At 43.2% G+C, this 24,850-nt stretch overlaps 1 protein-coding gene across 1 annotated transcript in view; it reads right to left on the bottom strand.

Annotated features, from left to right (window-relative positions):
- PDZD2 (PDZ domain containing 2) overlaps positions 1 to 24,850 on the bottom strand; it is a 263,143-nt gene that overhangs the window by 38,874 nt on the left and 199,419 nt on the right. The window contains exon 3 of the mRNA XM_039353056.1: positions 19,291 to 19,708. Coding sequence (XP_039208990.1) covers positions 19,291 to 19,708 — 418 coding nt within the window. The remainder of the gene's footprint in view (positions 1 to 19,290; positions 19,709 to 24,850) is intronic.

Below are 24,850 nucleotides of genomic sequence, written 5' to 3'. Positions count from 1 at the left end.
CTCCAGTTCTCAGAACCAAAGAAGCTTCTTGGATGAGAAGCAAAACGTCTTCAAGGAAAAAACAAAAAAAAATCCAGTTGCCTATTGAAAAAGCACCTTTGGGTCTAACTGCTTCTATGTTCTCCTAGCTGAGAGCTAGCTTTTGCAACAAGAAAAGTCATGAAGATGCAGAAAGTTTACTTCCCTTGTCAGCCAAGGAAAGTCATGTGTTGGCACAATGGGGAAGCACCATTAAAGCCAATAAATCTGATGACATCTGCTCAATGTATGCCACGTAAAAAAATGACGAAACAGCAGCAGCTTGTTTTCTCTGAGGGCCTTAGCTAATGTTTTAGGTCAAAAAGTTGTGCATCTTTAGTTTATAGCCACCCAGGGAATTCCAGAGAAAGTATTACAGTATTTGATAGGGGAGCTTTCCAATTCACAAAGTTAGTATTTTGTTTTTTCTGTCTGTCTGTTATCTTCATTCAAAATGATTGATACTAGCTGGGCCTGGAGCCATAAGAGACCTACCACAGTCAGGCATAATACAGCTCAGCTCCTTCTTTGAATGGTAGGTTTTTCTATTTTAAACAGCACTCTTTACTCACAAATATGCACGTAGTCCTTGACATACAACCACAACTGGGACTGGCACTTCTGTCAGTAAGTGAAGGAGTCATTAAGTGAGTTGCACCCAGTTTTATGACCTTTTTGCTGCGGTCATTAAGTGAACTACATCTTCATTAAGCAAATCTAATTTTCCCCATTGACTTTCCTTCTCAAAAGCCTTCTAGGAACATCACAAATGGTGATCACATGATTCCGGGACACTGCAACCATCGTAAATACTTGCCAGTTACCAAACTGCCAAATTTTGATTATGTGACCACAGGGACACTGCAATTGAAATAGGACAACTCGCCCTGGCTGACTCGCCCCAGCCAACAGAGGGACCTTGGAGTCCTAGAGGACGATCACTTAACCATGAGCCAGCAGTGTGCAACAGCAACCAAAAAATCTAATACAATCCTGGGTTGTATAAACAGAGGCATAGAATCAAGATTACGCAAGGCATTAGTACCACTTTATAAAAACCTAGTAAGACCACATCTGGAATACTGCAGCCAGTTTTGATCACCTCACAAAAAGGATGTTGAGAGTTTGGAAAAAAATCAGAGAAAAGCAACTAAGATGATCAAAGCCTGGAGACTAAAACATACGAAGAACGGCTGCAGGACTTGGGTTTGGCTAGTCTAAAGAAAAGAAGTAATAAGGGAGACATGATAGCAATATTCCAGTATCTGAGGGGCTACCTCAAGGAAGAGGAGGTCACTTTGTTCACCAGAGCACCAGAGGGAAGGACGAGAAACAATGGTTGGAAGCTGATCAAAGAGAGAAGCAACCTGGAATTAAGGAGAAACTTCCTGACAGTGAGGACAATTAACCAGTGGAACAGCTTGCCCCCAGAAATCGTGGGCGCTCCATCACTGGAGGTTTTTAAGAAGAGGCTAGACAGTCCCTTGTCTGAGATGGTATAGGTTCTCCTGCTTGAGCAGGGGGTTGGACTAGAAGACCTCCAAGGTCCCTTCCAGCTCTATTCTATTCTAAATAACTCGCAGCAGGACAACCTGCCATGCCAACTTGCTATGGGACAACTCGCCGCAGAACAATTCAACACAGAATAACTCAATAGAGGGACAAGTAGAACTGCAGCTCACCCTGACAGTTAGAACAATTAATCAATGGAACAACCTGCCTCCAGAAGTTGTGAATGCTCCAACACTGGAAGTTTTTAAGAAGAGATTGGACAATCATCTGTCTGAAATGGTATAAGATTTCCTGCCTAAGCAGGGGGTGGAGCTAGAAAACCCCCAAGGTCCCTTCCCACTCTGTTATTTTGTTATTCTAAGCCTTGAGGACTTCTAAAGCAAGACAAGCCCCACTGCAATTCATTTGTCTGTCTCTCTTGAGTTATTCTGCCTTGAATTGTCCCACGGCAAGTTAGCTGGGGCGAGTTGGCCAGGGCAAGTTGTCCTAGACCCCACTGCAATGGTTGTAAGTGTGAGGATCAGTTGTAAGTCACTTTTTTCAGCGTGGCCATAACTTTAAATAGTTACTAAACAAACCGCTGTATGTCAAGGACTACCTGTATAACAATGGCATGAAAGACAGATTTTTCCTAATTGCTCACTAAGGAAGAAAACAATCCACAAAGATGCAATCAGTCATGCGTACACACAAAAAACACCCTCTCTCCACCATACACACCTAAGAGATTTACTACAAAATATGTGTGCAAACTTTCCAAAGTGAATACAGCAGGAAGCCTGTATTACGCATTGTTTCTCAACCTTGACAATTTTAAGGCATGTGGACTTCAACTCCCAGAATTCCACAGCCAGCATTGCTGGCTGTGGAATTCTGGGAGTTGAAGTCCACATGCCTTAAAATTGTCAAGGTTGAGAAACACTGGATCCACTTTAGCCCTTAGAAATCCACACAAATTCCTGGCTCTAAGCCCGGCATCCTCTGGTGAAAAGAAGCACACCTTGATTCCTTATATCATTTTTCTTGGCATTTCCTTTATGTTGAAAAGGAGGCTATAGTATGCTTGGAATGCTTGAAAGAGGGTGGGTTATTATTGGTGGGAAGAGTTACAAGAGAGGTTGTTTTTCCTACATCTGGCAGAGGCTTTTTCTCAGTAACAGCACAACAGTTGCTTCATAACTTCCTTGTTAGCAATATTTTGCAGGCAACAGGCCCCAAGGACTTAGCCTAATATTGTTTTAGGAGGAAGAGAGATAAGTTTGCGGTAATTGAACAGATCAGCTTGCAGATAATAAATATGTCATTCCAGGGCTAGAAAGCCTTTTCTCCCCCTTTTAAAGGTTTTCCATATTCAGGGCAAATTAATCAAAATGCTGATGCTTATTATATTGCATTCCAAGTCCATTTATCCGCTCCCACTGATATTCATACACTCTACTGAACCAAACCCGAAATAACAGAATTACAGTACTATTAATGATAAGTGTCATTAATCACACACCACACTGTTTCTATATTACATCTGCTTCATAGAACACATTATTATGTAAATCAAGAAATTGGCACAGATAGAAGGGAATATTTGGAGCTCAGAGTATTATTGTATAGTCCTTGGTGCTCTCTGAGCTTGTCTGTTTCCTTGCAGATATTTCATTATCAAACTACCTCACAACCTCAGTGCTAGAAGAGAGTAGGGTTTGTTAGGCTGTTGTTGGCTAATTTGGCTTTGATAATGAAATAAAGCCATTTCTTCCAATGCCATTCCACTTCTTCACTTGGTGGAAATGAAGACAGAGAAATAGAGAGTATGGAGAAGTTACTCTTTTGATCCTTTCCAGTTCAATAGCAAGTTTGAAAGAAATTATACAAAGGACAGCTCAGAAGTCTGTTCATCCCTTGGCAGTATAATTCTTGCCAAACTGAACAGAACAGGATCAAATGTGATACTGTAAGAGAAATTGGCAAAAGTTGGGGAGTTGGAGGGAGGCTGGGAAGAAAATCCAGATTTCTTGATATCCCGTGGCAGAGCTAGGATGAAAGTGGTAACTCCATCCTATTGCTCCTTGATCACTCATTGGTTTTCAATACCATAGTACTGAACCAAGGTATCCTTTTAAATCACCTTTGGTGGGAGGGGTGGGAGACACTATTTTATAGGTTTTCTTCTTTCTCTGTGGCTGGTTTCAACTGAAGTTCACAGATAGGGAGAGATTTCACCCATGGCCCCATGTGTGGATTGCTTCATAATTTGACACTCTCTCCCTGTCTATGCTCAACTTTTGACCATTCATTTAAAAACCATTCAAAAATTCATAGCTCCTTTGAACAAATATGCAAATTTATCACTTTCCCACTTTCAGAAGGATGGAAAATTGCTAATAGCACGGAACAGAAGGATATGAAGCCATAGACTGAGCTTCACATAATATTATTCTGTGTGATTGCTGCAACTCAACAGAGGTAGCACTGAACTATCTGAATCCATACCCCAACTCAGTCTAGGGCAAATGCTTAACTTGGGATGGATCCCCCTACTTGCCTCTGAACTTCCCTTCTGTTTGCATCACTTAAAGAGATCTAGAGGAAATTTGCATTTAAAAGAGGCATAAATGTCTCTATGCATATGCTACAAAGACAATTAGGCTGGAGCTGGAATGTAATTTTCTGTCTCATTATGTGTGAAAAATGGGTTATCTATCTTATACAACAGGCCCCAGATGAGAATAGCATTTTTTTAAAAAAATAATAAAAAAAATCATGTTGCTTCTAGGAATTATCTGCCTGCGTCAGGAAAGTGTTGGCTATGAAAAAGATGCATTTATATTGGGAGCAATCTATATCCTGAACTGCGAGTCTATGACGCAGCTTTTGAGAGACAGATCAGGATTGTGGCAAAAAACTTGGGTTGTAACCTGGATCGGACAGGAGGCTTAAATTCTTTGCTTTCATACATATCCCAGCTTCATCATTAATGAATCAAAAAGGAAGGTTGTTTGCTTATTTCCACAAGCAAAAACAGAGCTTATGTTGTTATTTGCAATTCAATAAGGTCTAAAAAAAAACCTGTACAGAAGCAATGGGATTTAATTTGAAGAAATCCTTGGCAACATAAAATTGACAGTGTGTGAAGTTTATTCATTTGGGCAGCCTTCATTAAGCTTTTTTTACCCCGATTGTGTGGATATTGTGTACTTTGTAAGACAAGTCTGAACAGTCTTTAAATTGTAAAGATGGCATATTTAAAATAAATAAGTTTTTGATGAAAGTGCAGAGATGCCCAACGTAGCATCTGGAATTTACATAAATTGTGCCTTATCTATGGAGCTTTGAACAGGAGCTCTGCATTAACTGTAATGAATTTTAACTATGGTTTATAACAACTCTCATCAAGACTGATCACATTTTAGGGCGCAGTTATAACAATAAACTATGGTTAACCGAAACAGAAATGAAAGCCATGTCAGAAGGGAGAGGAATTGTTTGGGGAAGATTAAACTCATCCCCGTCCTGATCATGCATGTTTTCTTTTGGAAGGAAGAATGCAGCAAAGCCCACTCATGAAGCTGGCTAGACCAGGGTGCTTTCCTGCCCTTTCACACTGGACAACTGCAGATAACTATCTGGTAAGGAGGACCTCAAGAAATACATCAGCAACTTTCTTGCCAAATATGACTCTCCTTGTCCAGTTCAAACTTTGCAAGAAGACCTGATGAAGATCCCACTCCGGACAAATAGCTGGTGTTTTCAGAAAACTACTGTCTGGAGAGACAGTTGTCTTCGGATCCTCTTTGCATTTCACAAGGCACTGAAGATCATATTAGTCTTTATTACCTTTAAGTTGTGATGATTGCAAGCAACCACTTTTGTAATCTTTTTTGTACACTACTTAGAATTGGTATGATTACAGCAGTTTAAAATATTATAAATATCTTATAATATTTTATGTAATTATATAAATCAATAAAATGGAAAGACATGGCTGAAGAATAGTGCTACCTCTGGAGCTAGTAACTCTTTACACAGAGACTGGATTGGCATACTGTGTAAATATCATGTGTTTCTTGTCATTTGGTTTTGTGTTAATCCAGCAGTTGTGGTTACTAAACTGTGGTTTATGTAATAATGTGTTGCATGAAGCCAATTATCACTTGTTAAGAACATCTTGGCTTAGTGAGAAATGTAATCACGATCAATGATGGATTAATTCCAATCGTTATAAACTACACTCTGTTTCATTTGGACTTTGTACATTGTGTAAACCCAATCAAAAGGAGCTTATAAATGAAGTTTTTTATGGCTTGGTATATATTTAGCCAAGTGTAGTTTATTCAGGAAAGCACAATTAAATAAACCATGCCTTAGAATACTATATGAATCCAGTCAGAATATTCAGCCCAATTTATCTGCCGACAAGCTTGTTGCCAGGATCCCTCTAAAGCAGACAGTTTACAAACATGCAACAGAGATGAGATTTTCCCTCTGCTGAACAGACACAGCCTCGTAAATGACATGGAAAGGAGCCAGATTTGATTCTCTTCACAGACGAAAAGCAAAATACAAGTAATCTTTGGCTTACAATGACAGTTGGGACCAGTATTGCCATCACAACATCATGTAACAACGTCGCTTACCAACAGCAATTCTATAAATCCCAGTTCTTATCATTAGGTAAGGACTGCACAGGTTGTTAAGCAAGGACCTCATATAACCACTACTTCCAACATTCCCTGCTGATTTCCCCAATGATTTTGCTTGTGGTAAGCTGACAGAAATCACAATTAGGGACACTGCAATGGCTGAAATTATGAGGGCCCATCATATGTACCATTTTTTTCAGCACTGAGGTAACCAAGGACTTTGAACTTTGTGGAACAAATGTATTTCTCTGTTGTAAAACAACTTAAAGAGATTGCTTTATTTATTATTTATTTATATATATATATTCCATCTTTGTTTTATAAATAATTCAATGTGGCAAACATATCAAACACACCTTCCACCTATTTTATATTTTATATCTTGTATTCAAGCTGTGATTAGTGTGAGTTAAAATAATGCAATATTTGATTTAGTGTGAACTGTACATTGATACCAGGTCAAATTTAATTGATCCAAAATGCAGTTAATGAGATGTACATAATTGCAGTTTGGGTTTCTGAGGCTGCTAATCTTCATCTGTGCAAAATGGAGAAAAATCAGAGGAAAACAGTAGAAATTTTAAAAAGAAGTTCATTATCACATTAGAGCAAAAATTTGATACAACAGAACAATATGAAGGTGGTCATAGCAACTAAATTAGGATAAGATGTTGGAATAGTCTGAATCTACGTAGGATTTTTCATTTTTATTTTGCTTTACTCTATGACTTTCTTGACCATAGATTTAAATTATAAGTACATTCTTTTTGTCCTTAACTATAATATTTCATTAATATAGATATAAAAATATGTTTAAATTTTTGTATTGCCTATTTCTATTGAGCTGGAACCAATTACCTTATTTTCCATAGAAATGTCACTTCAGGTATCGTGAATTCAAATAATGTGGCCATTTCATGGGATTCATTAACCACACTAATTGAGACCTATCTGTAGACCAAAATAAAGCTGAAAGTGATTGTGATTTTCGCACAAAACTGAGAAGCGGGAATGTGAACCATCTTATGGTTGCATATAAAGTAAGAGCTTAGCTAATTTGTAATATGGGACATCAAAAAAAACCCGATTAAATGATAAATAACTCTGTAGCTTCAAATCTTCAGATTTGCCAAAGGCATCCGCAATTATTCTGTGAACAAAAGTATGAATTCAGCCTTTAAGTGAATCAAACAATCCATTATTCGTTCCAGAATACAGGAATAAGGGAACAAACCCACTGTGGCCGCAACACAATTTGGGATAATCATTAAAAGGTTCTCAAGTTTACACACATGCTCAGATCCACAATTAGTGTTATTACTTCCCTTCTCTTCTGAAAAAGATATTAAAAGATTTTTAATGTGATGGTATATTTTTCAATATGTTTTTACACAAACCGCTCTGAACACTGGAACAGAAGAGACATAAGAATAAAGTTTATTTTTTATACAATTATTACAATTCCTGCCAAAAAAGATAAGTACTTCCAAGTGACTAAGGCAACTATTATAGAAGCGTCTGATTAAATTCTTAACTTCATGGTAATTTAATATCAATAAACAGATGACTCTGCGGGGGGGGGAGGTCAAAAAAGGATGAAAAGGGTGGAGCTTTGTTCATACAGTTATGGCCACAACCCTGATTTTCTTACCCCTCCCACACACAGAGAAAGCTTCTCAATAAATATTAGTAGATAATTTACATGCTCCATTCTGAGTGCATTAGTGTTTTAAGTATGCAGTTAGTCCTCGACTTATAACAGTTCGTTTAGTGGCTGTTCAAAGTTACAACAGCACTGAAAAAAGTGACTTAATGACTGTTTTTCATACTTTTGACGATTGCAGCATCCCTAGGGTCACATGATTAAAATTTGGATGCTTGGCAACTGATTCACGTTTATGACAGTCGCAGTGTCCCAGAGTCATGTGATCAGCTTTTGCAAACTTCTGACAAGCAAAGTCAATGAGGAACCCAGATTCACTTAACAACTGTGTTACTAGCTTAACAACTGCAATGATTTATTTAACAACTGTGGTGAGAAAGCTCGTAAAATGGTGCAAAGCTCACTTAACAAATGTTTCACTTAGCGACATAAATTTTGCGCTCAATTATGGTCATAAGTCAAGGACTACCTGTATTCCTACAGTAAAACATGAGTGCAATGATGATCTACATGCACTCATCAGAGATTCATCCCTATCCCCAAAGGCGGATGATTCCAAAATGACTTTATGCGATGGTCCTAAAGTGGGTCATTCATGTAATTAACTGGATTTTACGATACTTCTGGTGGCAAACATTAAGCAAATGCTGTGGTCACAAAGCGGCTCCCATGATCGTAAAGCGGGTGCTGTGGTCATTAAGTGAACACCTTGGTCATTAAGCAACCCCTGGGCCATTTTTGCTAAAAACAAAGTAAATGCTAGAATCTGGCAAAACTGTGGTAAAACAGCAGGATACAACCCGGTTGCCGAGCGCCCAAAGTGCAGTCACATGACTATGGTAGGAGGGGCATAATCATTGAAATTTTGAATCCTGGCTGTAGTCCAGGGGTGTCAAACTGCTGGCCCATGGGCCGGACGCGTCATCCAGAAGCCGCGCCCACCCCATTGCCGGCAATGGCAAAACCATCCCGATACGTTGCGTGACGTCACATGACGTTGCGAGTTTGACATGTCTGCTGTAGGCAGTGGTGGGATTCAAATATGTGAACAACTGGTCCTCTGTGTGGATGCCACTTGCGGAAGTCCATTCTGGGCCTGGGCAACAAAAAATTAGCTGCCAGTTCTGCCGAACTGATGCGGACCGGCTGAATCCCACCACTGACTGTAGGTATACCCCAGGAGCTCCTTCGGAACTTGGAACCAGTAAGTGACCATTTGTAAGTTGAGGCCTACCTGTAGGAACTTGATGACACCATCCTTCAAGTTAACATAGTTGTATTGCATGTCATTTGTCCTCTTCCCCCCCCCCCAACGCAAATGCATACAGGGAGGCCTAACTATCAGTAGCTTCTTACTCAATGGCATTCAGTCGTAAATCTAAACTTTCTTTTGTAGAATGTGCAAGATCAGCTCTTCAATGTTTGAGCAGGAAGTAATATCAGTCTACGCTCTATCCACAGTGAATTAATTCTACTGCTGGCAAGCTAAGAGAAGAAAAGAATTCCTGCAGCTTTCTTCAATGGAGTAAGATAAGCTTTCAAATTAGACTGAATGTAATGAGTTGTTGGGAGCAGAAAATGACAGGAATAAGCAAAACCATAAGGGGGGCCAGAAAAGGCATCCAAAGCCTTTGGAAACAGACCATGCTATAATAAATCTTGATTAGGAATATATTGTCATTCTAAATCATGGTTTGATTTAACCATAGTACTCTGGTTCGCAAATAACATAAAGCAGGGTATATAATTTGTTCCAGGAGAAGAACTATATTTGGCCTTTGAGTAGCATCCTGGGATCTATATTCGAAAGAAAGAAAATACTTGGAGCAGGGTTACTTCCTAAACGGGATTCCCATTCATGAAGAAAAACTAGGTTTGAATGAAAGTTCATCTCAAGATGAACAATTCCTTTCAAATCAGAAGAATGGATATTCATTCACAAAGGAAGATCCCAGAAATCTGGGAGTTAACTTTACTACTCTATAATTGTAAATTGAGCATTGGACTCTACTATCCCTCCTGTGTAGGCTTAGGGAATAGCAAAACTGCCATTTTATAGTCCAAAGATAAATTCCAAAAAGATATTTATAGCCAAAGAAACAAACATAGGAAGACTCAGTGAGCTGATCTAAAAGTCAAAAGCCAAACCAATCTGAATCCAGGTCATAGTTTCAGAGAGAAAAAGACTAGAGAGCTAAGATCAATTTCTAGGTTAGTTTTTCTCAATCTTGGCAACTTTAAGACCTATAGACTTCAACTTCCAGAATTCCCCAGCCAGCATGGCTGACTGAGGAATTCTGGGAGTTGAAGTCCACAGGTCTTAAATTTGGTAAGATTGAGAAACACTGTGGTCTAGGTAGTGAAATCGTTGCTCCTAGGAGGTGGTCAATTGTACACCTCTGCCTCCAGCCATTCTGATGAAGCTGTCAAATGCCTGGAGCCTGGAAGTGCCTAGATGGGGAAGAATGTTAAGATTGAGTGGCTGTGGGTTGGGACCCCTTGGGTGCCAGGACTGAACTATTTCCATCTTTGATTTTGAGCTGGGCGACACTGCCCTGCTTAGACTCAGTATGCAATTTGAGAGCCTTCCTAGACTCCTAGCTCCTGCTCAAGGAGTATCTAGCAGTTGTGGCCAGGAGGATCTTTGCACAATTTTCTGTTGTGTGCCTATTGCACCCTTTCCTGGCCTTGCTTCATTCACTCAGAACCTTACTTACATCCCAATGGGATTACTGCAAAGCACTCTGCATGGGGCTACCATTGAAGACCATCTGGAATGTACAATTGGCCCAGAATGCAGCATCCTGGGTGATTGTGGATGCTTCTCACTCGCTCCGTAGGGTGCCACCACCCGGTGAGCTGCACTGGTTCCCAGGCAGTTTCCAAATGCAATCCACAATGCTGGTATCAATTTTAGATCCCTAATCTTCCTGCACCCTATGCTCTGAGAGGGAAGGCACATTCCAGATCTCTTCACTGAAACAATGAAACATCTAGTATAGGGCTACCAGCACAAGGAGAACACGTTCTCCTTTTTGTCCTCTCTCCAGGAGGTATAGTGTTAAACTCAAGCACTGTCTTCTTTTTTTTTTTAATATCTACAAGCTATCTCTTCCTGAAAAGATTTAATCAGTGACACGCTGGAAGCTTTTGCCTCCTAACCAGCTCTAGCACATTCCTGGGATTGAAAAACTAGTCTGACGCCAGCAAGTCATTTCATATACTTATAGACATCTCTTTTTTTGTTATTGCAGCTTTCACTGTAATTTTTCTTGCAGATGCCAAAATAGTTAAAAAGTTAATGTGTTCTCCTCTCCCTGCCTCCATTTGTTCTTCTTTCTAATGATCCATGTCCTCCTTTGCTGATTCAGATATCTGGTAACTCTAATCTGATAGGACCCAGGAAGTATCCAAAGCAACTGAAGGTAGAATAAGAAGCAATGGATGGAAACTAATCAAGGAGAGAAGCAACCTAGAACTAAGGAGAAATTTTCTGACAGAACAAATAATCTGTGGAACAACTTGCCTCCAGAAGTTGGGAGTGCTCCGACACTGGAATTTTTTAAGAAGAGATTGGACAACCATTTATCTAAAATGGTATAGGGCCGTGGTGGCGAACCTATGGCACGCGTGCCACAGGTGGCACGCAGAACCCTCTCTGTGGGCACGCGCGCCGTCGCCCCAGTCCTAGGCTTCACTGAGTTTTATAAAACCTTTTCACTTTAGGAATCCACTGCTATGTGCAAAAAAAAAAAAAAAAGATTCAATCAATCAATTTCAACTTCTTGCGGGGGAAAAAAAAAGATCTCGCAAAGTTGGAATTGATTGATTGAACTTTTTAGTCCCACCTAGTCTGCCGTTACCACTGCAGCCACACCCACCCAATGGGCCATGCCAACCCAATGGCCCACACCCACCCAATGGGCCATGCTCACCCAATGGGCCACGCTCACCCAATAGCCCACACCTACCCGGCACCCGACGATACATAAGTGGGTTTTGGGTTGCAGTTTGGGCACTCGGTCTCTAAAAGGTTCGCCATCACTGGTATAGGGTTTCCTGCCTGAGCTTGGGATTGGACTAGAACACCTTCAAGGTCCCTTCCAACTCTGTTGTTCTGCTATGTTCTGTTGTGTATGGATTTCGGTGGTGATCTCTATCTCCTGACATGCAGTTGGACCAATTGCCCTGATCTTCAGGAAGCCTGTCGAGACATAGCTTTTTTCCTGGTCCTTTGGTTGTGATGTGCTAAAACCCTAATTGGATGTTGGAATTATTTCTATTGGGATCACCATTTTATTTTATTTTTTTTATTGTTTCATTGTTGTTCATACAATTGTGGCTTTTTATTCTTTTCTGTGGTAGGTTTTGTTGAATTTTTTTGGCATCCCATCCCAGATTCACCTTGGTTGAATTGGGCAGCCATACAAATGTTCTAAATGAATAAACAGAATATATATGTAGTTCTACATTAGGTATATATATCAAAAGACATGTATAAAAAACAGGTTATATAAGCCCATTTAAAGCAGGGCAAAAAACAGGAAGAAGGATTTCAGCTTACATACCATAGAGAGAATCTTGACTTTGAAGAAGACACAAAAAAGGTTTAGAAAATAAAAGATGGCTTCAAAACAACTGAAAGCCCTCTCGTAAACTGGATAAGGTAATTATGTTCTAGTGGAAAGAAGCAGAAGAAGGAAGAAAAGTGTCAAGGTGACACTTGACAGTGTTTGAGGGACCAATTAAACCACACTGAAAAGTAAAAAAAAATGTATGGTAATATGCAGCCATCATGTAAAACAAGGTACCATAGATGGTGGACATCCCACACTTCGATTCTTTTAACCCAGCCTAGTCAATAAGACTAGGTGGAACAGATATGAACATGTGAGTAAAACTTTAATTCAGAAGATGAATGAGAACAATAAACCTATTTTTACTTCTACAGATTTGCACTTTTAGATAAACAAGTATCCTTGGAGGTGCTTTCTGATACAGGAAAAGGTATTTTATAAATACTAAGAGGTGCTGTTTCTTGTCCGTCTACTCCAGGGCTTTTCAATCAGTGGTACAGATACCACCTGTGGTACATTGGCACCTGGCAAGTGGTACGTGACCATCCTAGAAAATGGTAGCAGGCGAGGGGAATGAGCTGAACTGGTGGCAGCACCGCACAAGCCTGAGCGAGAGATGGCTGGAGCTGCAGGGCTTTCAGGGCTCAGTGGAAGTGCCAGGATCAGTGCCACTTTCCAGCTGATCGGCGCTTATTCGGGGCTGTCAGGGCTCAGTGGAAGCGCCAGGATCAGCGCCAGGCTCCAGCTGGAGCTCGGCACTGATCCTGGTGCTTCTGCTGAGCCCTGAAGAAGCACCAATCAGCTGGAAAGCAGCCCTGATCCTGGCACTTCTGCTGAGCCCAGAAGAAGCGCTGATCAGCTGGAATGTTGCAGCATCTCCAGGGTCTTGTGATTTACATTCAGATGCTTGGCAACTGATTCATATTTATGACGTGTCCCAGGGTCATGTGAAGTGACCAAAACCTGCTGCAACCACCCAGCAGACAGGGGGAATAAAAACTAAACACCTCCCACCCCAACCCCACTGCCAATCCTCAACAGAAATGCTCACAACAATGACAACCTCAGACAGGAGGAAGAGTGTGGCCAGGCAGGCAGGCAAGTGTCTTGCTCGGCTGTGCCTTGGGGGGCACTTTTTTCAGTGCCATTGTAACTTCGAACAGTCACTAAGCGAACTGTTGTAAGTCGAGGACTATTTACTTATTTATTTATTTACAAATATTTATATGCCGCCCAATCTCAAAGGACTCAGGGCGGCGTACAAGGTTAAAAACAGTCATAAAAGAATAAAATAATCCAGTCATACCGCGAGTCCGATCATATCCCGGCCCCCCGGGGACATCAGCCCCAGGCCTGCCGGAACAGGAGAGTTTTAACGGCTTTCTTAAAGGCCGGCAGGATGGGAGTAGTTCGAACCTCGGGGGGAAGTTGATTCCACCAGGTCGGAGCCACCACAGAAAAGGCCCTTCCCTGAGGGCCCGCCAGCCGACATTGTCTGGCCAACGGGACCTGAAGGAGGCCCAATCTATGGGACCTCACCGGTCTCTGGGAGCTGTGCGGCAGAATGCGGTCCTGTAGGTAACCTGGCCCTATGCCATGAAGGGCTTTGAAGGTGATAACCAACACCTTGAATTGCGTCCGGAGACCCACAGGAAGCCAGTGCAGCTCGCGGAGGATAGGTGACACATGGGCGTACCTTGGCACGCCCACAATCGCTCTTGCGGCTGCGTTCTGAACCAACTGCAGCCTCCGAACGCCCTTCAAGGGTAGCCCCATGTAGAGCGCGTTACAGTAATCCAGTCTTGAGGTGACAAGGGCATGAGTGACTGTGAGTAAAGCCTCCCGGTCCAAATAAGGCCGCAACTGGTGCACTAGGCGAACCTGTGCAAAGGTCCCCCTGGCCACAGCCAATAGATGTTGTTCCAAATTTAGCTGTGAGTCCAGGAGGACACCCAAGTTGCGTGCCTGCACTGAGGGAGGTAAATTTGCCCCCCCCCCCAGGACTAAAGATGGACCATCCAGTTGGCCTTTGGGAGGCAAGACCCAGAGCCACTCGGTCTTGTCAGGGTTGAGTCTAAGCCTGTTCACCCCCATCCAGACCCTCACATCTTCCAGGCACCGGCACATCACGTCGACTGCTTCACTGAAAGGACATGGGGTGGAGATATACAATTGGGTATCATCCGCATACTGATGATACCTTACCCCGTGTCGCCGAATGATCTCACCCAGCGGTTTCATGTAGATGTTAAAAAGGAGGGGGGACAGGACCGAGCCCTGAGGCACCCCATAATCGAGGCGCCTAGGGGTCGATCTCTGTCCGCCCACCAACACCGACTGCGACCTGTCAGAGAGGTAGGAGGAGAACCACCGCAATACGGTGCCACCCACCCCCACCTCTCCGAGACGACGCAGAAGGATACCATGGTCGATGGTATCGAAAGCCGCTGAGAGGTCAAGAAGCACCAGGATAGAGGAATAACCCCTATCCCGGGCTCGCCAGAGGTCATCGGTCAGTGCGACCAAAGCAGTCTCAGTGCTGTAGCCGGGCCTGAAACCAGATTGAAAAGGGTCCAGATAATTGGTTCCTCCAAGGATCGCAAGAATTGAGACGCCACCACCTTCTCTACAACCTTCCCCACAAAGGGGAGGTTGGAGACGGGACGAAAGTTCTTCAAAACAGCTGGGTCCAGGGAAGGCTTCTTGAGGAGGGGCCTCACCACTGCTTCCTTTAAAGGTTGCGGGAAAGACCCCTCCATCAAGGAGGCGTTGATTATCGCCTGGAGCCAGCCTCGTGTCACCTCCCTACTGGCAGAAACCAGCCAGGAGGGGCACGGGTCCAATAAACAGGTGGCGGCATTCATTGCCCTCACGGCCTTGTCCACTTCATCAGGGGTCACAGGCTCAAACTCGCTCCAGATAACATGACTAAGACCAGCCCCCGGCAACTCGGCTGGCACTGCCCAGTCGGAGTCCAGGTCTCTCTGAATCTGAGCGATTTTGTCCGAAAGAAACTGAACAAACTCCTCAGCTCTCCCCTGCAAGGGTTCCTCCGCCTCCTCCACTTTAAGAAGGGAGCGGGTCACCCTAAACAAGGCGGCCGGGCGAGATTCTGCGGACGCAATAAGTGCGGAAAAGTGAACACGCTTTGCCGCCCTTATCGCCACTAAATAAGTCCTAAGATAGGCTCTTAATAGTGATCGGTCAGATTCAGAGTTACTGGCCCTCCAACGTCGCTCTAGACGTCTCTTGTGGCGCTTCATCTCCCGGAGCTCCTCAGTAAACCAAGGGGCCCTCCGGGGACCACCACCACAGAGAGGTCGCAAAGGCGCAATTGATCCAGGGCCCCGGACGCCGCCTCATTCCAGGCCGCAACCAGGGACCCAGACGAGTTGTGGACAAGGGAGTCAGGTATTTCCCCAAGCTCCTCCTGGAACCGATCTGGGTCCATTAGGCGCCTGGGGCGGAACCACCTAGTCGGCTCCCTCTCCCTGCGATGGGGGAGTGATGCTCTGAAGTCCAGCCTCAATAGGAAATGATCTGTCCATGACAAGGGCGAGATCTCTATTCCCCTTAATTCCAGATCATGTCTCCATTGCCCCGAGAGAAACACAAGGTCGAGTGTGTGACCACCCCTATGAGTTGGGTCCTGAATTACCTGGGTCAGGTCCATGGTTCCCATGGAAGCCATGAACTCCTGCGCCGCCTCTGAGCGATCGCCGAGTGATGGCAGATTAAAGTCCCCCAGTACTATAAGTCTGGGGAACTCCACCGCCAACCCGGCTACTGACTCCAGCAACGCAGGCAGGGCTGTTGCAACGCAGCTGGGAGGTAGGTACGTCAGCAGCAAGCCCAACTGAACCCGTGAACCCAACTTCAATAGGAGGGACTCACACCCAACAACCTCCGGGGCAGGAATCCCACAAGGGCTCAAGGACTTCCGAGCGATGACTGCCACTCCCCCACCCCTGCCCTGATGTCGAGGCTGATGAAGCACCACAAACCCGTCCGGGCACATCTCCGAGAGGGAAACAACCCCCTCAGGGCCCAGCCAGGTTTCGGTTATACATGCCAGGTCCGCCCCGCTGTCCAATATTAAATCACGGACAAGGGGGGCTTTGCTGACAACGGACCTGGCATTAAGCAACAGCAGCCTGCAATTAGGGCCCTGTACTCCCCTGTCACCAGTACTACAGGATGAGCCTTTTGAGGGGCCGGAACAAGGAATCGCTCTAACATAGCGAGTCCTCATTCCCCAAAGATGGCCTGTCCCTCGGCTCCCGCCATATCTGCCCATCCCAGTCATGACCGGGATGCTCCGACCTTCTCCCCTCCCCGGAATACCTCCACCCTCACCAGCCTTCTCCCTTCCTGACCGGACTTGCTTTCCATACAAACCAAGCCCAAGGGTAAGTCCTACCCCCCCTACTTTTGCTATTGCACTCAGCAGAGGGGGTACCAGGCTCCACCCCCGACTCCACCATTCTCATACCCCAAACACTCAATACACATTCACACTCAATTTATATACATAAAAAGTAAAAAATTTCCGCATTCATACACCCTAAATACAATAATAAATTTATATATAACAGGGCCACCATTCATCTACATGCATACACCCACAGCAAACATTCTCTAAAAAAAATATATTGCCCCTCTGTGTCCCAGGCTGGTCCAATGTGGCCGGCTAGATGATCATTAAGTACTTGTCTTGGGGCAGACCGTACTTGGCCTTATGCTCCTCAAAGAGCTGGGTCAACTTCTCCAAGTTGTTACTGGCCGTCACCGCAACGGCGGCAATTGCTGCCAAGGCAACGGGCGAAGTCACGCGGGGGACCCAGATCACTGGAGAAGGCCCCGCCGCGGAACCTGAGGAAAACGACGAGGCGGCGGCGGCGATGATAGCGGAGAAGGAAAAGGAAGCCACACACGGGGCAGCGAAGGTTGGCTGAGCGCCAGGCCGGGTTGCCCAGGCGGGCTGCTGCGGCGAGGCCTGCCGCCACGGGGGGGCTGTGGCTGCTGGTGGAGCAGGCCGACACTCTCCAGCGGCAGAAAGTCAGGCTGTGGGTCGCTGCCATGCGGGACGCGGGATATGCCGGGCAGCGGGGACGAGGCGGTGGCAGCCTCCAGGCACAGCAAAGCGGCCTGTACTTTATCACTTTTTCTTTTTCTTTTTTCTTTTTTGGTCATCAAGTTTTTGACACCTTGCTAGGCAACTGGTGGTATCAGATGTTGCCATATCCTAAAAGTGGTACAATGGGTGAAAAAGTTGAAAAGCCCTGGTCTACTCCATATAGTATCTAGGGTTGAGTGCTTATACATTAACAAAGATCACAGGCTTGAGATGAACTTTAGCTTAGATGAAGGCAAAAAGAAGGTATGAGCAAGTGAAGAGAACCAGTTTTGAAAAAAAGAAAAATCAGTCCAGGCGAATAGTGTTTCTAAATCATTTTAAAAACAAAGGGTGATTATATTCGTTCAGGTGCTTGCAATAGTAGAAAGTTTAAAGGTCTTGCCAAGGAAATGATGTCAAGAAGTGCGGATGGAAGACTATTCCCTAGAGCTCATTTGGTTTGCAAACAGCTATGCCAACATTTTCAACTGTTGGTTTGCAAGATCTCTCCCCTTTAATCATGGAGATTCATCAGGTTTTGTGTCTCAGCAGGTGTGCCTCCACCCTTCTACACATGGAAAACAAAGTCCACTTGCTTTTGTTAAGGAAACTAATGAGAATTGCAGCATGAAGCTAGTTTTCCAGTGAAGATCTGAAAAAATACATAAATACCTAATTGAACTGCTCTATCAGTATTTCTAGTGTCTGCACTGGAGAACTCCAGAATGGGCCCAGAGTTGTACATGTAGCTACAGTCTAATCAGCTGGAATTGTACTACATGCTTAATGTATTTTCTGGATTCACATGAAACAATGAATGTTTACCCATCAAGTTAAGCCACAAAAAAACTAACCACAATTAAAACTAAACTCAACATAGCGTGAAAATGCAACTGGGTTTCACATATTCATAAACAGCTGCAGAACTGTGGCAGGAGTTCTTTCCATGCTCTCAGTTCAGTTTTGTCTTGAGCATTAACTGAGCTGAAAGCTTCATATTTAGCACTCAGCGTTTCAACATTCAATATTTTGCCTCAAACACCCAACACTTCAGCTCTTAGTTCAACAGCTTGCCTCTTATTGCCACCAAGTTGGCACTAATGACGTACATTAAACACACAAGTTTATACAATGATTAAGTCAAGGGAAATGGCCTCCTGCCTTGCTTACTCTGCCAAAAAGTATTTTTCAAATAGCATGCTTGAATTTTCAGTGTTTAGTTGTGGAGGGGCAATTCTGAAGCTCCAGTCCAGAATATAATAGCAGTGCATTTGCACTTTGTGAAGTGCACTAGTACAAGCAAAGCTCCTAATCTTAAAGCATTAAAGCAGCCATGTCCTCCAGGAGGTTCCCCATAGCTACTTTAAAACCCCTCCATATTGTCTCCATATGTACATGATGCACAGAGCACATTGCCACTGGAACCATCAGCAACATGAAATATCTATATAGACAAGCATGCAGAAATAACTGAAGAAGGCATTCGAAACAGTCTTACTAAGAAGAGGTGGTTGCTTTAACACTCAAACATCCTGCCCTTGAACTGATTCATTTGAGTAGTGTGTTTCTCAACTTTGGCAGTTTAAGATGTGTGGACTTCAACTCCCAGAATTCCCAGGCCAGCATAGACCATTCTAACCTTTTTCGGTATTGCACACAACTAAATATTCAAAGAAGGTTGAAATATTGAAGGAACACCATCTCATTTTTTTAAAAAAGAAAAAATATTTCTGGTATCCAAGTACCGAAAGTTCTTAAACTTTTTACCTGTAAGGATAATTCACTGGAGTTTAGGTCTAGAATGCCTCCATCTGAAAGACGGGAACGGTAATGCTCTCCTGGAAAAGGGAAGTCCGCTGTCAGAAGCTGATCCTCTGCTTGATTCTCTGTTTTGGGTGCCTCTGAATGCAACCCATCCAGGGTGCAATGTCCATTCTCATTATCTGTTCTGGAGGTGCTCTTGCTGTCCTTACCACCAGGCACAGTTCTAGTAATGACCCCAAACTTTCTCGTCCTTTTGCCATTTTGAGTGGTTTTCCCACTGGGCTCAGAGATAGGCCTGGCTTTGGGTTCAGTGCTCTTACTATTGTTGCCATTTGATGGAGGAAGAGGGGCCTTGCGCTTGATTCGGCGCAACATGATCAAGTAGATGAAGCCGCCATTCCAGCACTGATCAGCCAGATAACTGCAGGAAAAAAAAAAGAAAGAAAATGCAAGGTTTTATATATTTGCTTGGGAAAGGTAAGCATAGACATAAATCAATAAGCACTTATTCTTGTGTCCACGTTAGAAACCCCAAGAAACCAACCATGGAAGCTTCATTTGGATTAGGTCATGCATTTCCCATTAACTTCTTGTCTTTCATATAGAATCAGCTCTTTAAAGACCATGTAAGTTGCAATGACGCACTTACCTATTGATGGTTCCAACTGTGGCAAAGAACAACCTATACTCTCTGCCCCATTTGGAATGGAGCATTTCTCAGGGTTTTAAGAGACACTGGTAATCCCTCATGGAAAGTTGTCAAACAAACTTCCCAAAGATAAGCATAAGACTAAATATAGATAGTCCTTCTTTGGCCACCTAATGAGAAGCCCACCTACTGAAGAAGAGCCTAATGCTGGGAAAGTTTGAGGGCAATAGAAGAAGGGGACGACAGAGAATGTTGTGGCTGAATGGAGTCACTAAAGCAGTAGGTGTGAGCTTAAATGGACTCCAGAAGATGGTAGAGGACAGGAAGACCTGGAGGAACGTTGTCCATGGGGTAGCGATGGATCGGACATGGCTTCGCAACTAACAACAATAACAACAAATAGATAGTCCTTGTCTTATGACAAGTCACTTAGCGACTGCTCAAAGTTATAACCTACTTGGGAAAAGGGAGTTACAACCCAGTTCTGAAGGTCACTCCCCTTCCACACTTTGGGTGCTCAGCAACCCAGCTGCATTTACAGCTGTTTGCAGCATCCCGTGATCACATGCCCACGTTTTACAATGGTTTTGCCGAAAACCAGAACTTACTTAGAGTTTTCAGTAAAACCACACCATATCAAATAATGGGTTCACTTAATGTTCACTGCATTCACTTTATGACTGCCGTGTACATCTGCTGCAAAAAAGGCCATACACTCATTTTACAATTATCACATAAAGGCAGGCTCCCTTACAATAGCAATAGCACTTAGACTTATATACTGCTTCACAGTACTTTACATCTCTCTCTCTAAGTGGTTTACAAATGTAAGCATATTGAACCCAACAATCTGGGTCCTCATTTTATCAACCTAGGAAGGATGGAAAGCTGAATCAACCTTAAGCTGGTGAGAATCAAACTGCCAAACTGCAAACAGGCAGCAGGCAGCAGAAGTAGCCTGCAATACTGCATTCTAACCACTGTGCCATCACAGCTCATGTTACGCTTGTACGTTAAGAATTACATGTACTGTATTACAATGAATGCAGGAATGGATTGCCTCTGCATAGACTCTTGCATCTGATACACGGGAACTACAATAGCCTGAGATTTTGGCTTGATGTGAAATGGTCATAAATATTCTAACTGCTTATTGAACAAAACACAGAAACTTCACAGGAATCATATGAAAGATCCTGACAGTACATTTACTGCCAGAAACAAGTACTTAAAGATGTCTTTCAAATAGGAATAGGCAATTTAGTGTACTTTTGATACTTGATTTTATAATTCCCATTTTCCATTATAGTACTTCTTTCATCCTCAGCCACTCCCATTTATAATAAGATGTTGCCCTACAATAACATATAGCAAAGTTTTATAAGATCTGCTGCGCTAGTATAAGTGAAATAAGAGAACAGTGTGTACAGATGTAAATTAATTTATAAAAAAAAATGAATTTGAAATGCAGCAGTTCTAAGGAAAATTGGAATAGTTATTAGTTTGAAGTTTCTCACAAGGAAAGCATTTCAATTATTTCCTTACATAATTTAAATCTTATGTGGAATCGGAAGCTCTCAATCTACCTATAGAAGATCAAACTGCATTCTATTCACTCAACCTACAGGGTTAAAGAGCTCTGTGAATAATTTTAGGGAGGTGTCTATACCCACAACTGACTCTGATTAAATTTATTTACACCAAGTAGGAAACCTTGAACAAATAAGACCACGAGAGAAGCCCAAGGAACGGAGATCTTAACAGATCTTAAATGAGAAAACAAGGAAAGCAGAACTGCAGAGAGAAAATAGATGGTAGATCTTCTTGAAAGCTATTCTGTAGAGTTAAGAAATTTGTTGATATCTGAAGCTATGTTATCCTGTATCAGATCTTTCCCCATCTAGATTACTTGGTATTTGTTATTGTTGTTCAGTCACTTGTCCAACTCTTCAAACCCCATGGACCATAGCATGTCGGGAGACCCTGTCCTCCACTGTCTCCCAGAGTTTGCCCAAATGGATGTTCATTGTGTCGGTGATTATCTAACCATCTCATCCTCTGCTGTTCCTTTCTCCTTTTGCCTTCAATCTTTCCCAATATCAGGGTCTTTTCCAATGAGTCCTCTCTTCTCATTAGGTGGCCCAAATATTGGAGCTTCAGCTTCTCCAATATTATAATCTATGTGTTTTGATATCAGTGCATTTGCTGGGGGCACAGTGGTTAGAATGCAGTATTGCAGGCTAACTCTGCCCATAGCCAAGAGTTCGAACCTGGTTGAGTGAAGGTTGACTCAGCCTTCCATCCTTTCAAGGTTGGTAAAATGAGGACCTAGATTGTTGGGGACAATAGGTTCACACTGTAAACTACTCATAGAGTGCTATAAAGCACTATGGAATGGTATATAAGTCTAAGTGCTATTTCTATTGCTATATTTAAAGTATTTTTAACTTTCAACACTACCACTGCTGCATGACAATTAAGAACCAAAAGCTTTCCAGGATGAGAAATAAGATTTGGCTAAAAAAGAATGTCTCGGGTGATGTCCAAGTTTCAAGAGAGGAGCTTTGATGGAACTTCTTCAAATATTAAAAGTACAAAGATATGCAAAACTTAGTGAGGTATTCTTGCCCCTACTCCAGGCTGAGCCATTGCAGCCACATTGGAAATATAAGATCGAGAAGGTTCTTTTTCTCATAAAAGTCATGCATGCAGATAGACCTCCTCTATGCTAAGGTGAATCCTGGATAAATTGGTTCCTTCTAAGCACTGCAGAACCCTTTGACCAAACCAGAACATGATTCACTTGTTAGTGGTATGGCTGAACTAGACCATTGTGGCTTGCTTAACCAACCATTATTTTAAAAATCTGACCTAGCATTATTTGTGAATGGTGCCTATGTGTCTATATCAGGGCTTTTCAACCAGTGGTACGGATACCACCTGTGGTACATTGGCACCTGGCAGGTGGTATATGACCATTCTAGAAAAGTGGTAGCGGGGGAGGGGAATGAGCTGAACTGGTGGCAGCACCGCACAAGCCTGAGCGAGAGATGGCTGGAGCTGCAGGGCTGTCAGGGCTCAGCGGAAGTGCCAGGATCAGCACTTCTTCAGGGCTCAGTGGATCAGTGCCAGGGTCCAGCTGGAGCTCAGCGCTGATCCTGGTGCTTCTGCTGAGCCCAGAAAAAGCCCAGCTGGAATGTTGCAGCATCTCCAGGGTCTTGTGAGTTACATTCAGATGCTTGGCAACTGATTCATATTTATGACCGTCACAGTGTCCCAGTGTCATGTGAAGTGACCAAAACCTGCTTCAACCACCTAGCAGACGGGGAGGGGGAATAAAAACCAAACATCCCCCCACCCCACCTCCGCTGCCAATCCTCAACAGAAATGCTCACAACAATGAAAACCTCGGACAGGAGGAAGAGCGCCACCGGGCGGGCAGGCAGGTGTCTTGCTCGGCTGTGGCTTGGGGGGCACTTTTTTCAGTGCCATTGTAACTTCGAACAGTCACTAAGCGAACTGTTGTGAGTCAAGGACTACCTGTACTTTATCACTTTTTTCCTTTTTTGGGGGGGGGGTCATCACGTTTTTGACACCTTGCTAGGCGACTGGTGGTACTCAGATGTTGCCCTATCCTAAAAGTGATACAATGAGTAAAAAGGTTGAAAAGCCCTGGTCTTTATCAATATGCCTTCTTTGCAACTGCTGAATCCACACCAACCTTCTTTGAGATCGTCTGCACAACCTTGTGGACCATGCCATTAGTGCTGGTGACCTCTGTTACCTCTTCCTGGAGCCATCTCCTATCTTGTGGAGTTCTTCTCAGATTGGGACACAGATCACCATGCCCCCACCCACCCACCCACTCAAGGCAAAAATAGAGCCTCTGCTATAACACCCTGCCAATAAAGGCTGGAATCTATCAACTCTCTGTTTTGTTCTGGCAGCCAGCAGGATAAATAGGACCCCAAACCCCACTTTTGGCAGTTTGTAGAGTGCTTGAAACCAGCCAAGCTTTCAATAAATCTGGCCTCAGAGTATTCAGGAGGTTTTGTACTTTATTTTCAGCATTTAAACTCCATATGCCTTAAGGATTTCAATCCAGTTTATATTCAAATTTGTCACACCATTCTAGTGCTGCTTGTGTTCCTCTCATTTTCAGCTTGGAGGCCCTCGGCTCTCATGGAAAACTATTGCTTTCATATTTTAAGCTACCCTTTTTTTTAAAAAAAGGAAAAAAGTCTATTGCCAACCAGATTTCAGTGGAGCTGTGATATTGAAAACAGAAACTGCAGTGATCACTGTTGTGTAACTGGAATGTTCACTCTGGCAAAGGGAGGATTCCACTGGATGAAAGTGGATTCAATTAAAACCCTTCACATTAAGAAGCTGGTAACAGATTCCACTTAATTAATTCATTCACAGTACTTCTCATCTCTGCAATAATTATTTTACCATGGAGTTTGAATAATTCCTCTCATTAACACAAAGCCATCAGTAATAAATTTCTTTACATGTTGTGAGTCCTGTTCCCAGGTCTCCTGGGAAGCAGAGGTCAATTGAGGAGCGGTCAAAAGAGGCCCGAACGCTTCTCAAAGAGCCATACGTAGTATTAATTTCAGCATTTGCAACAAAATGTGGAACACGATTTTAGTAATGACTGGATTAGAATAAGTCCTTGATTGCTCTGCACACCAAAACTTTGAGCCTGAAGAGCAAGTTGTATGGGTGCCAATCAGAATAATAAATGTTCTGCAGAAGAGCAGAAGTTGAGATAGGTATCTTGGAAGCAGTTCAAGATGTGATTAGGGCAGGGGTTCTCAAACATGGTCACTTTAAGGCTTGTGGACTTCAACTCCCAGAATTCCCAAGCTAGCATGTTTAATTATATTAAATATGGTATCTAAAAGCTCC

Source organism: Crotalus tigris, unplaced genomic scaffold (assembly GCF_016545835.1).
Source record: "Crotalus tigris isolate CLP2741 ecotype Arizona unplaced genomic scaffold, ASM1654583v1 scf7180000018490.839948, whole genome shotgun sequence".
In the NCBI taxonomy this organism is placed as follows: domain Eukaryota; kingdom Metazoa; phylum Chordata; class Lepidosauria; order Squamata; family Viperidae; genus Crotalus; species Crotalus tigris.
Note: the sequence above shows the minus strand (reverse complement) of the source record. Positions and strands in the feature narration are given on the sequence as shown.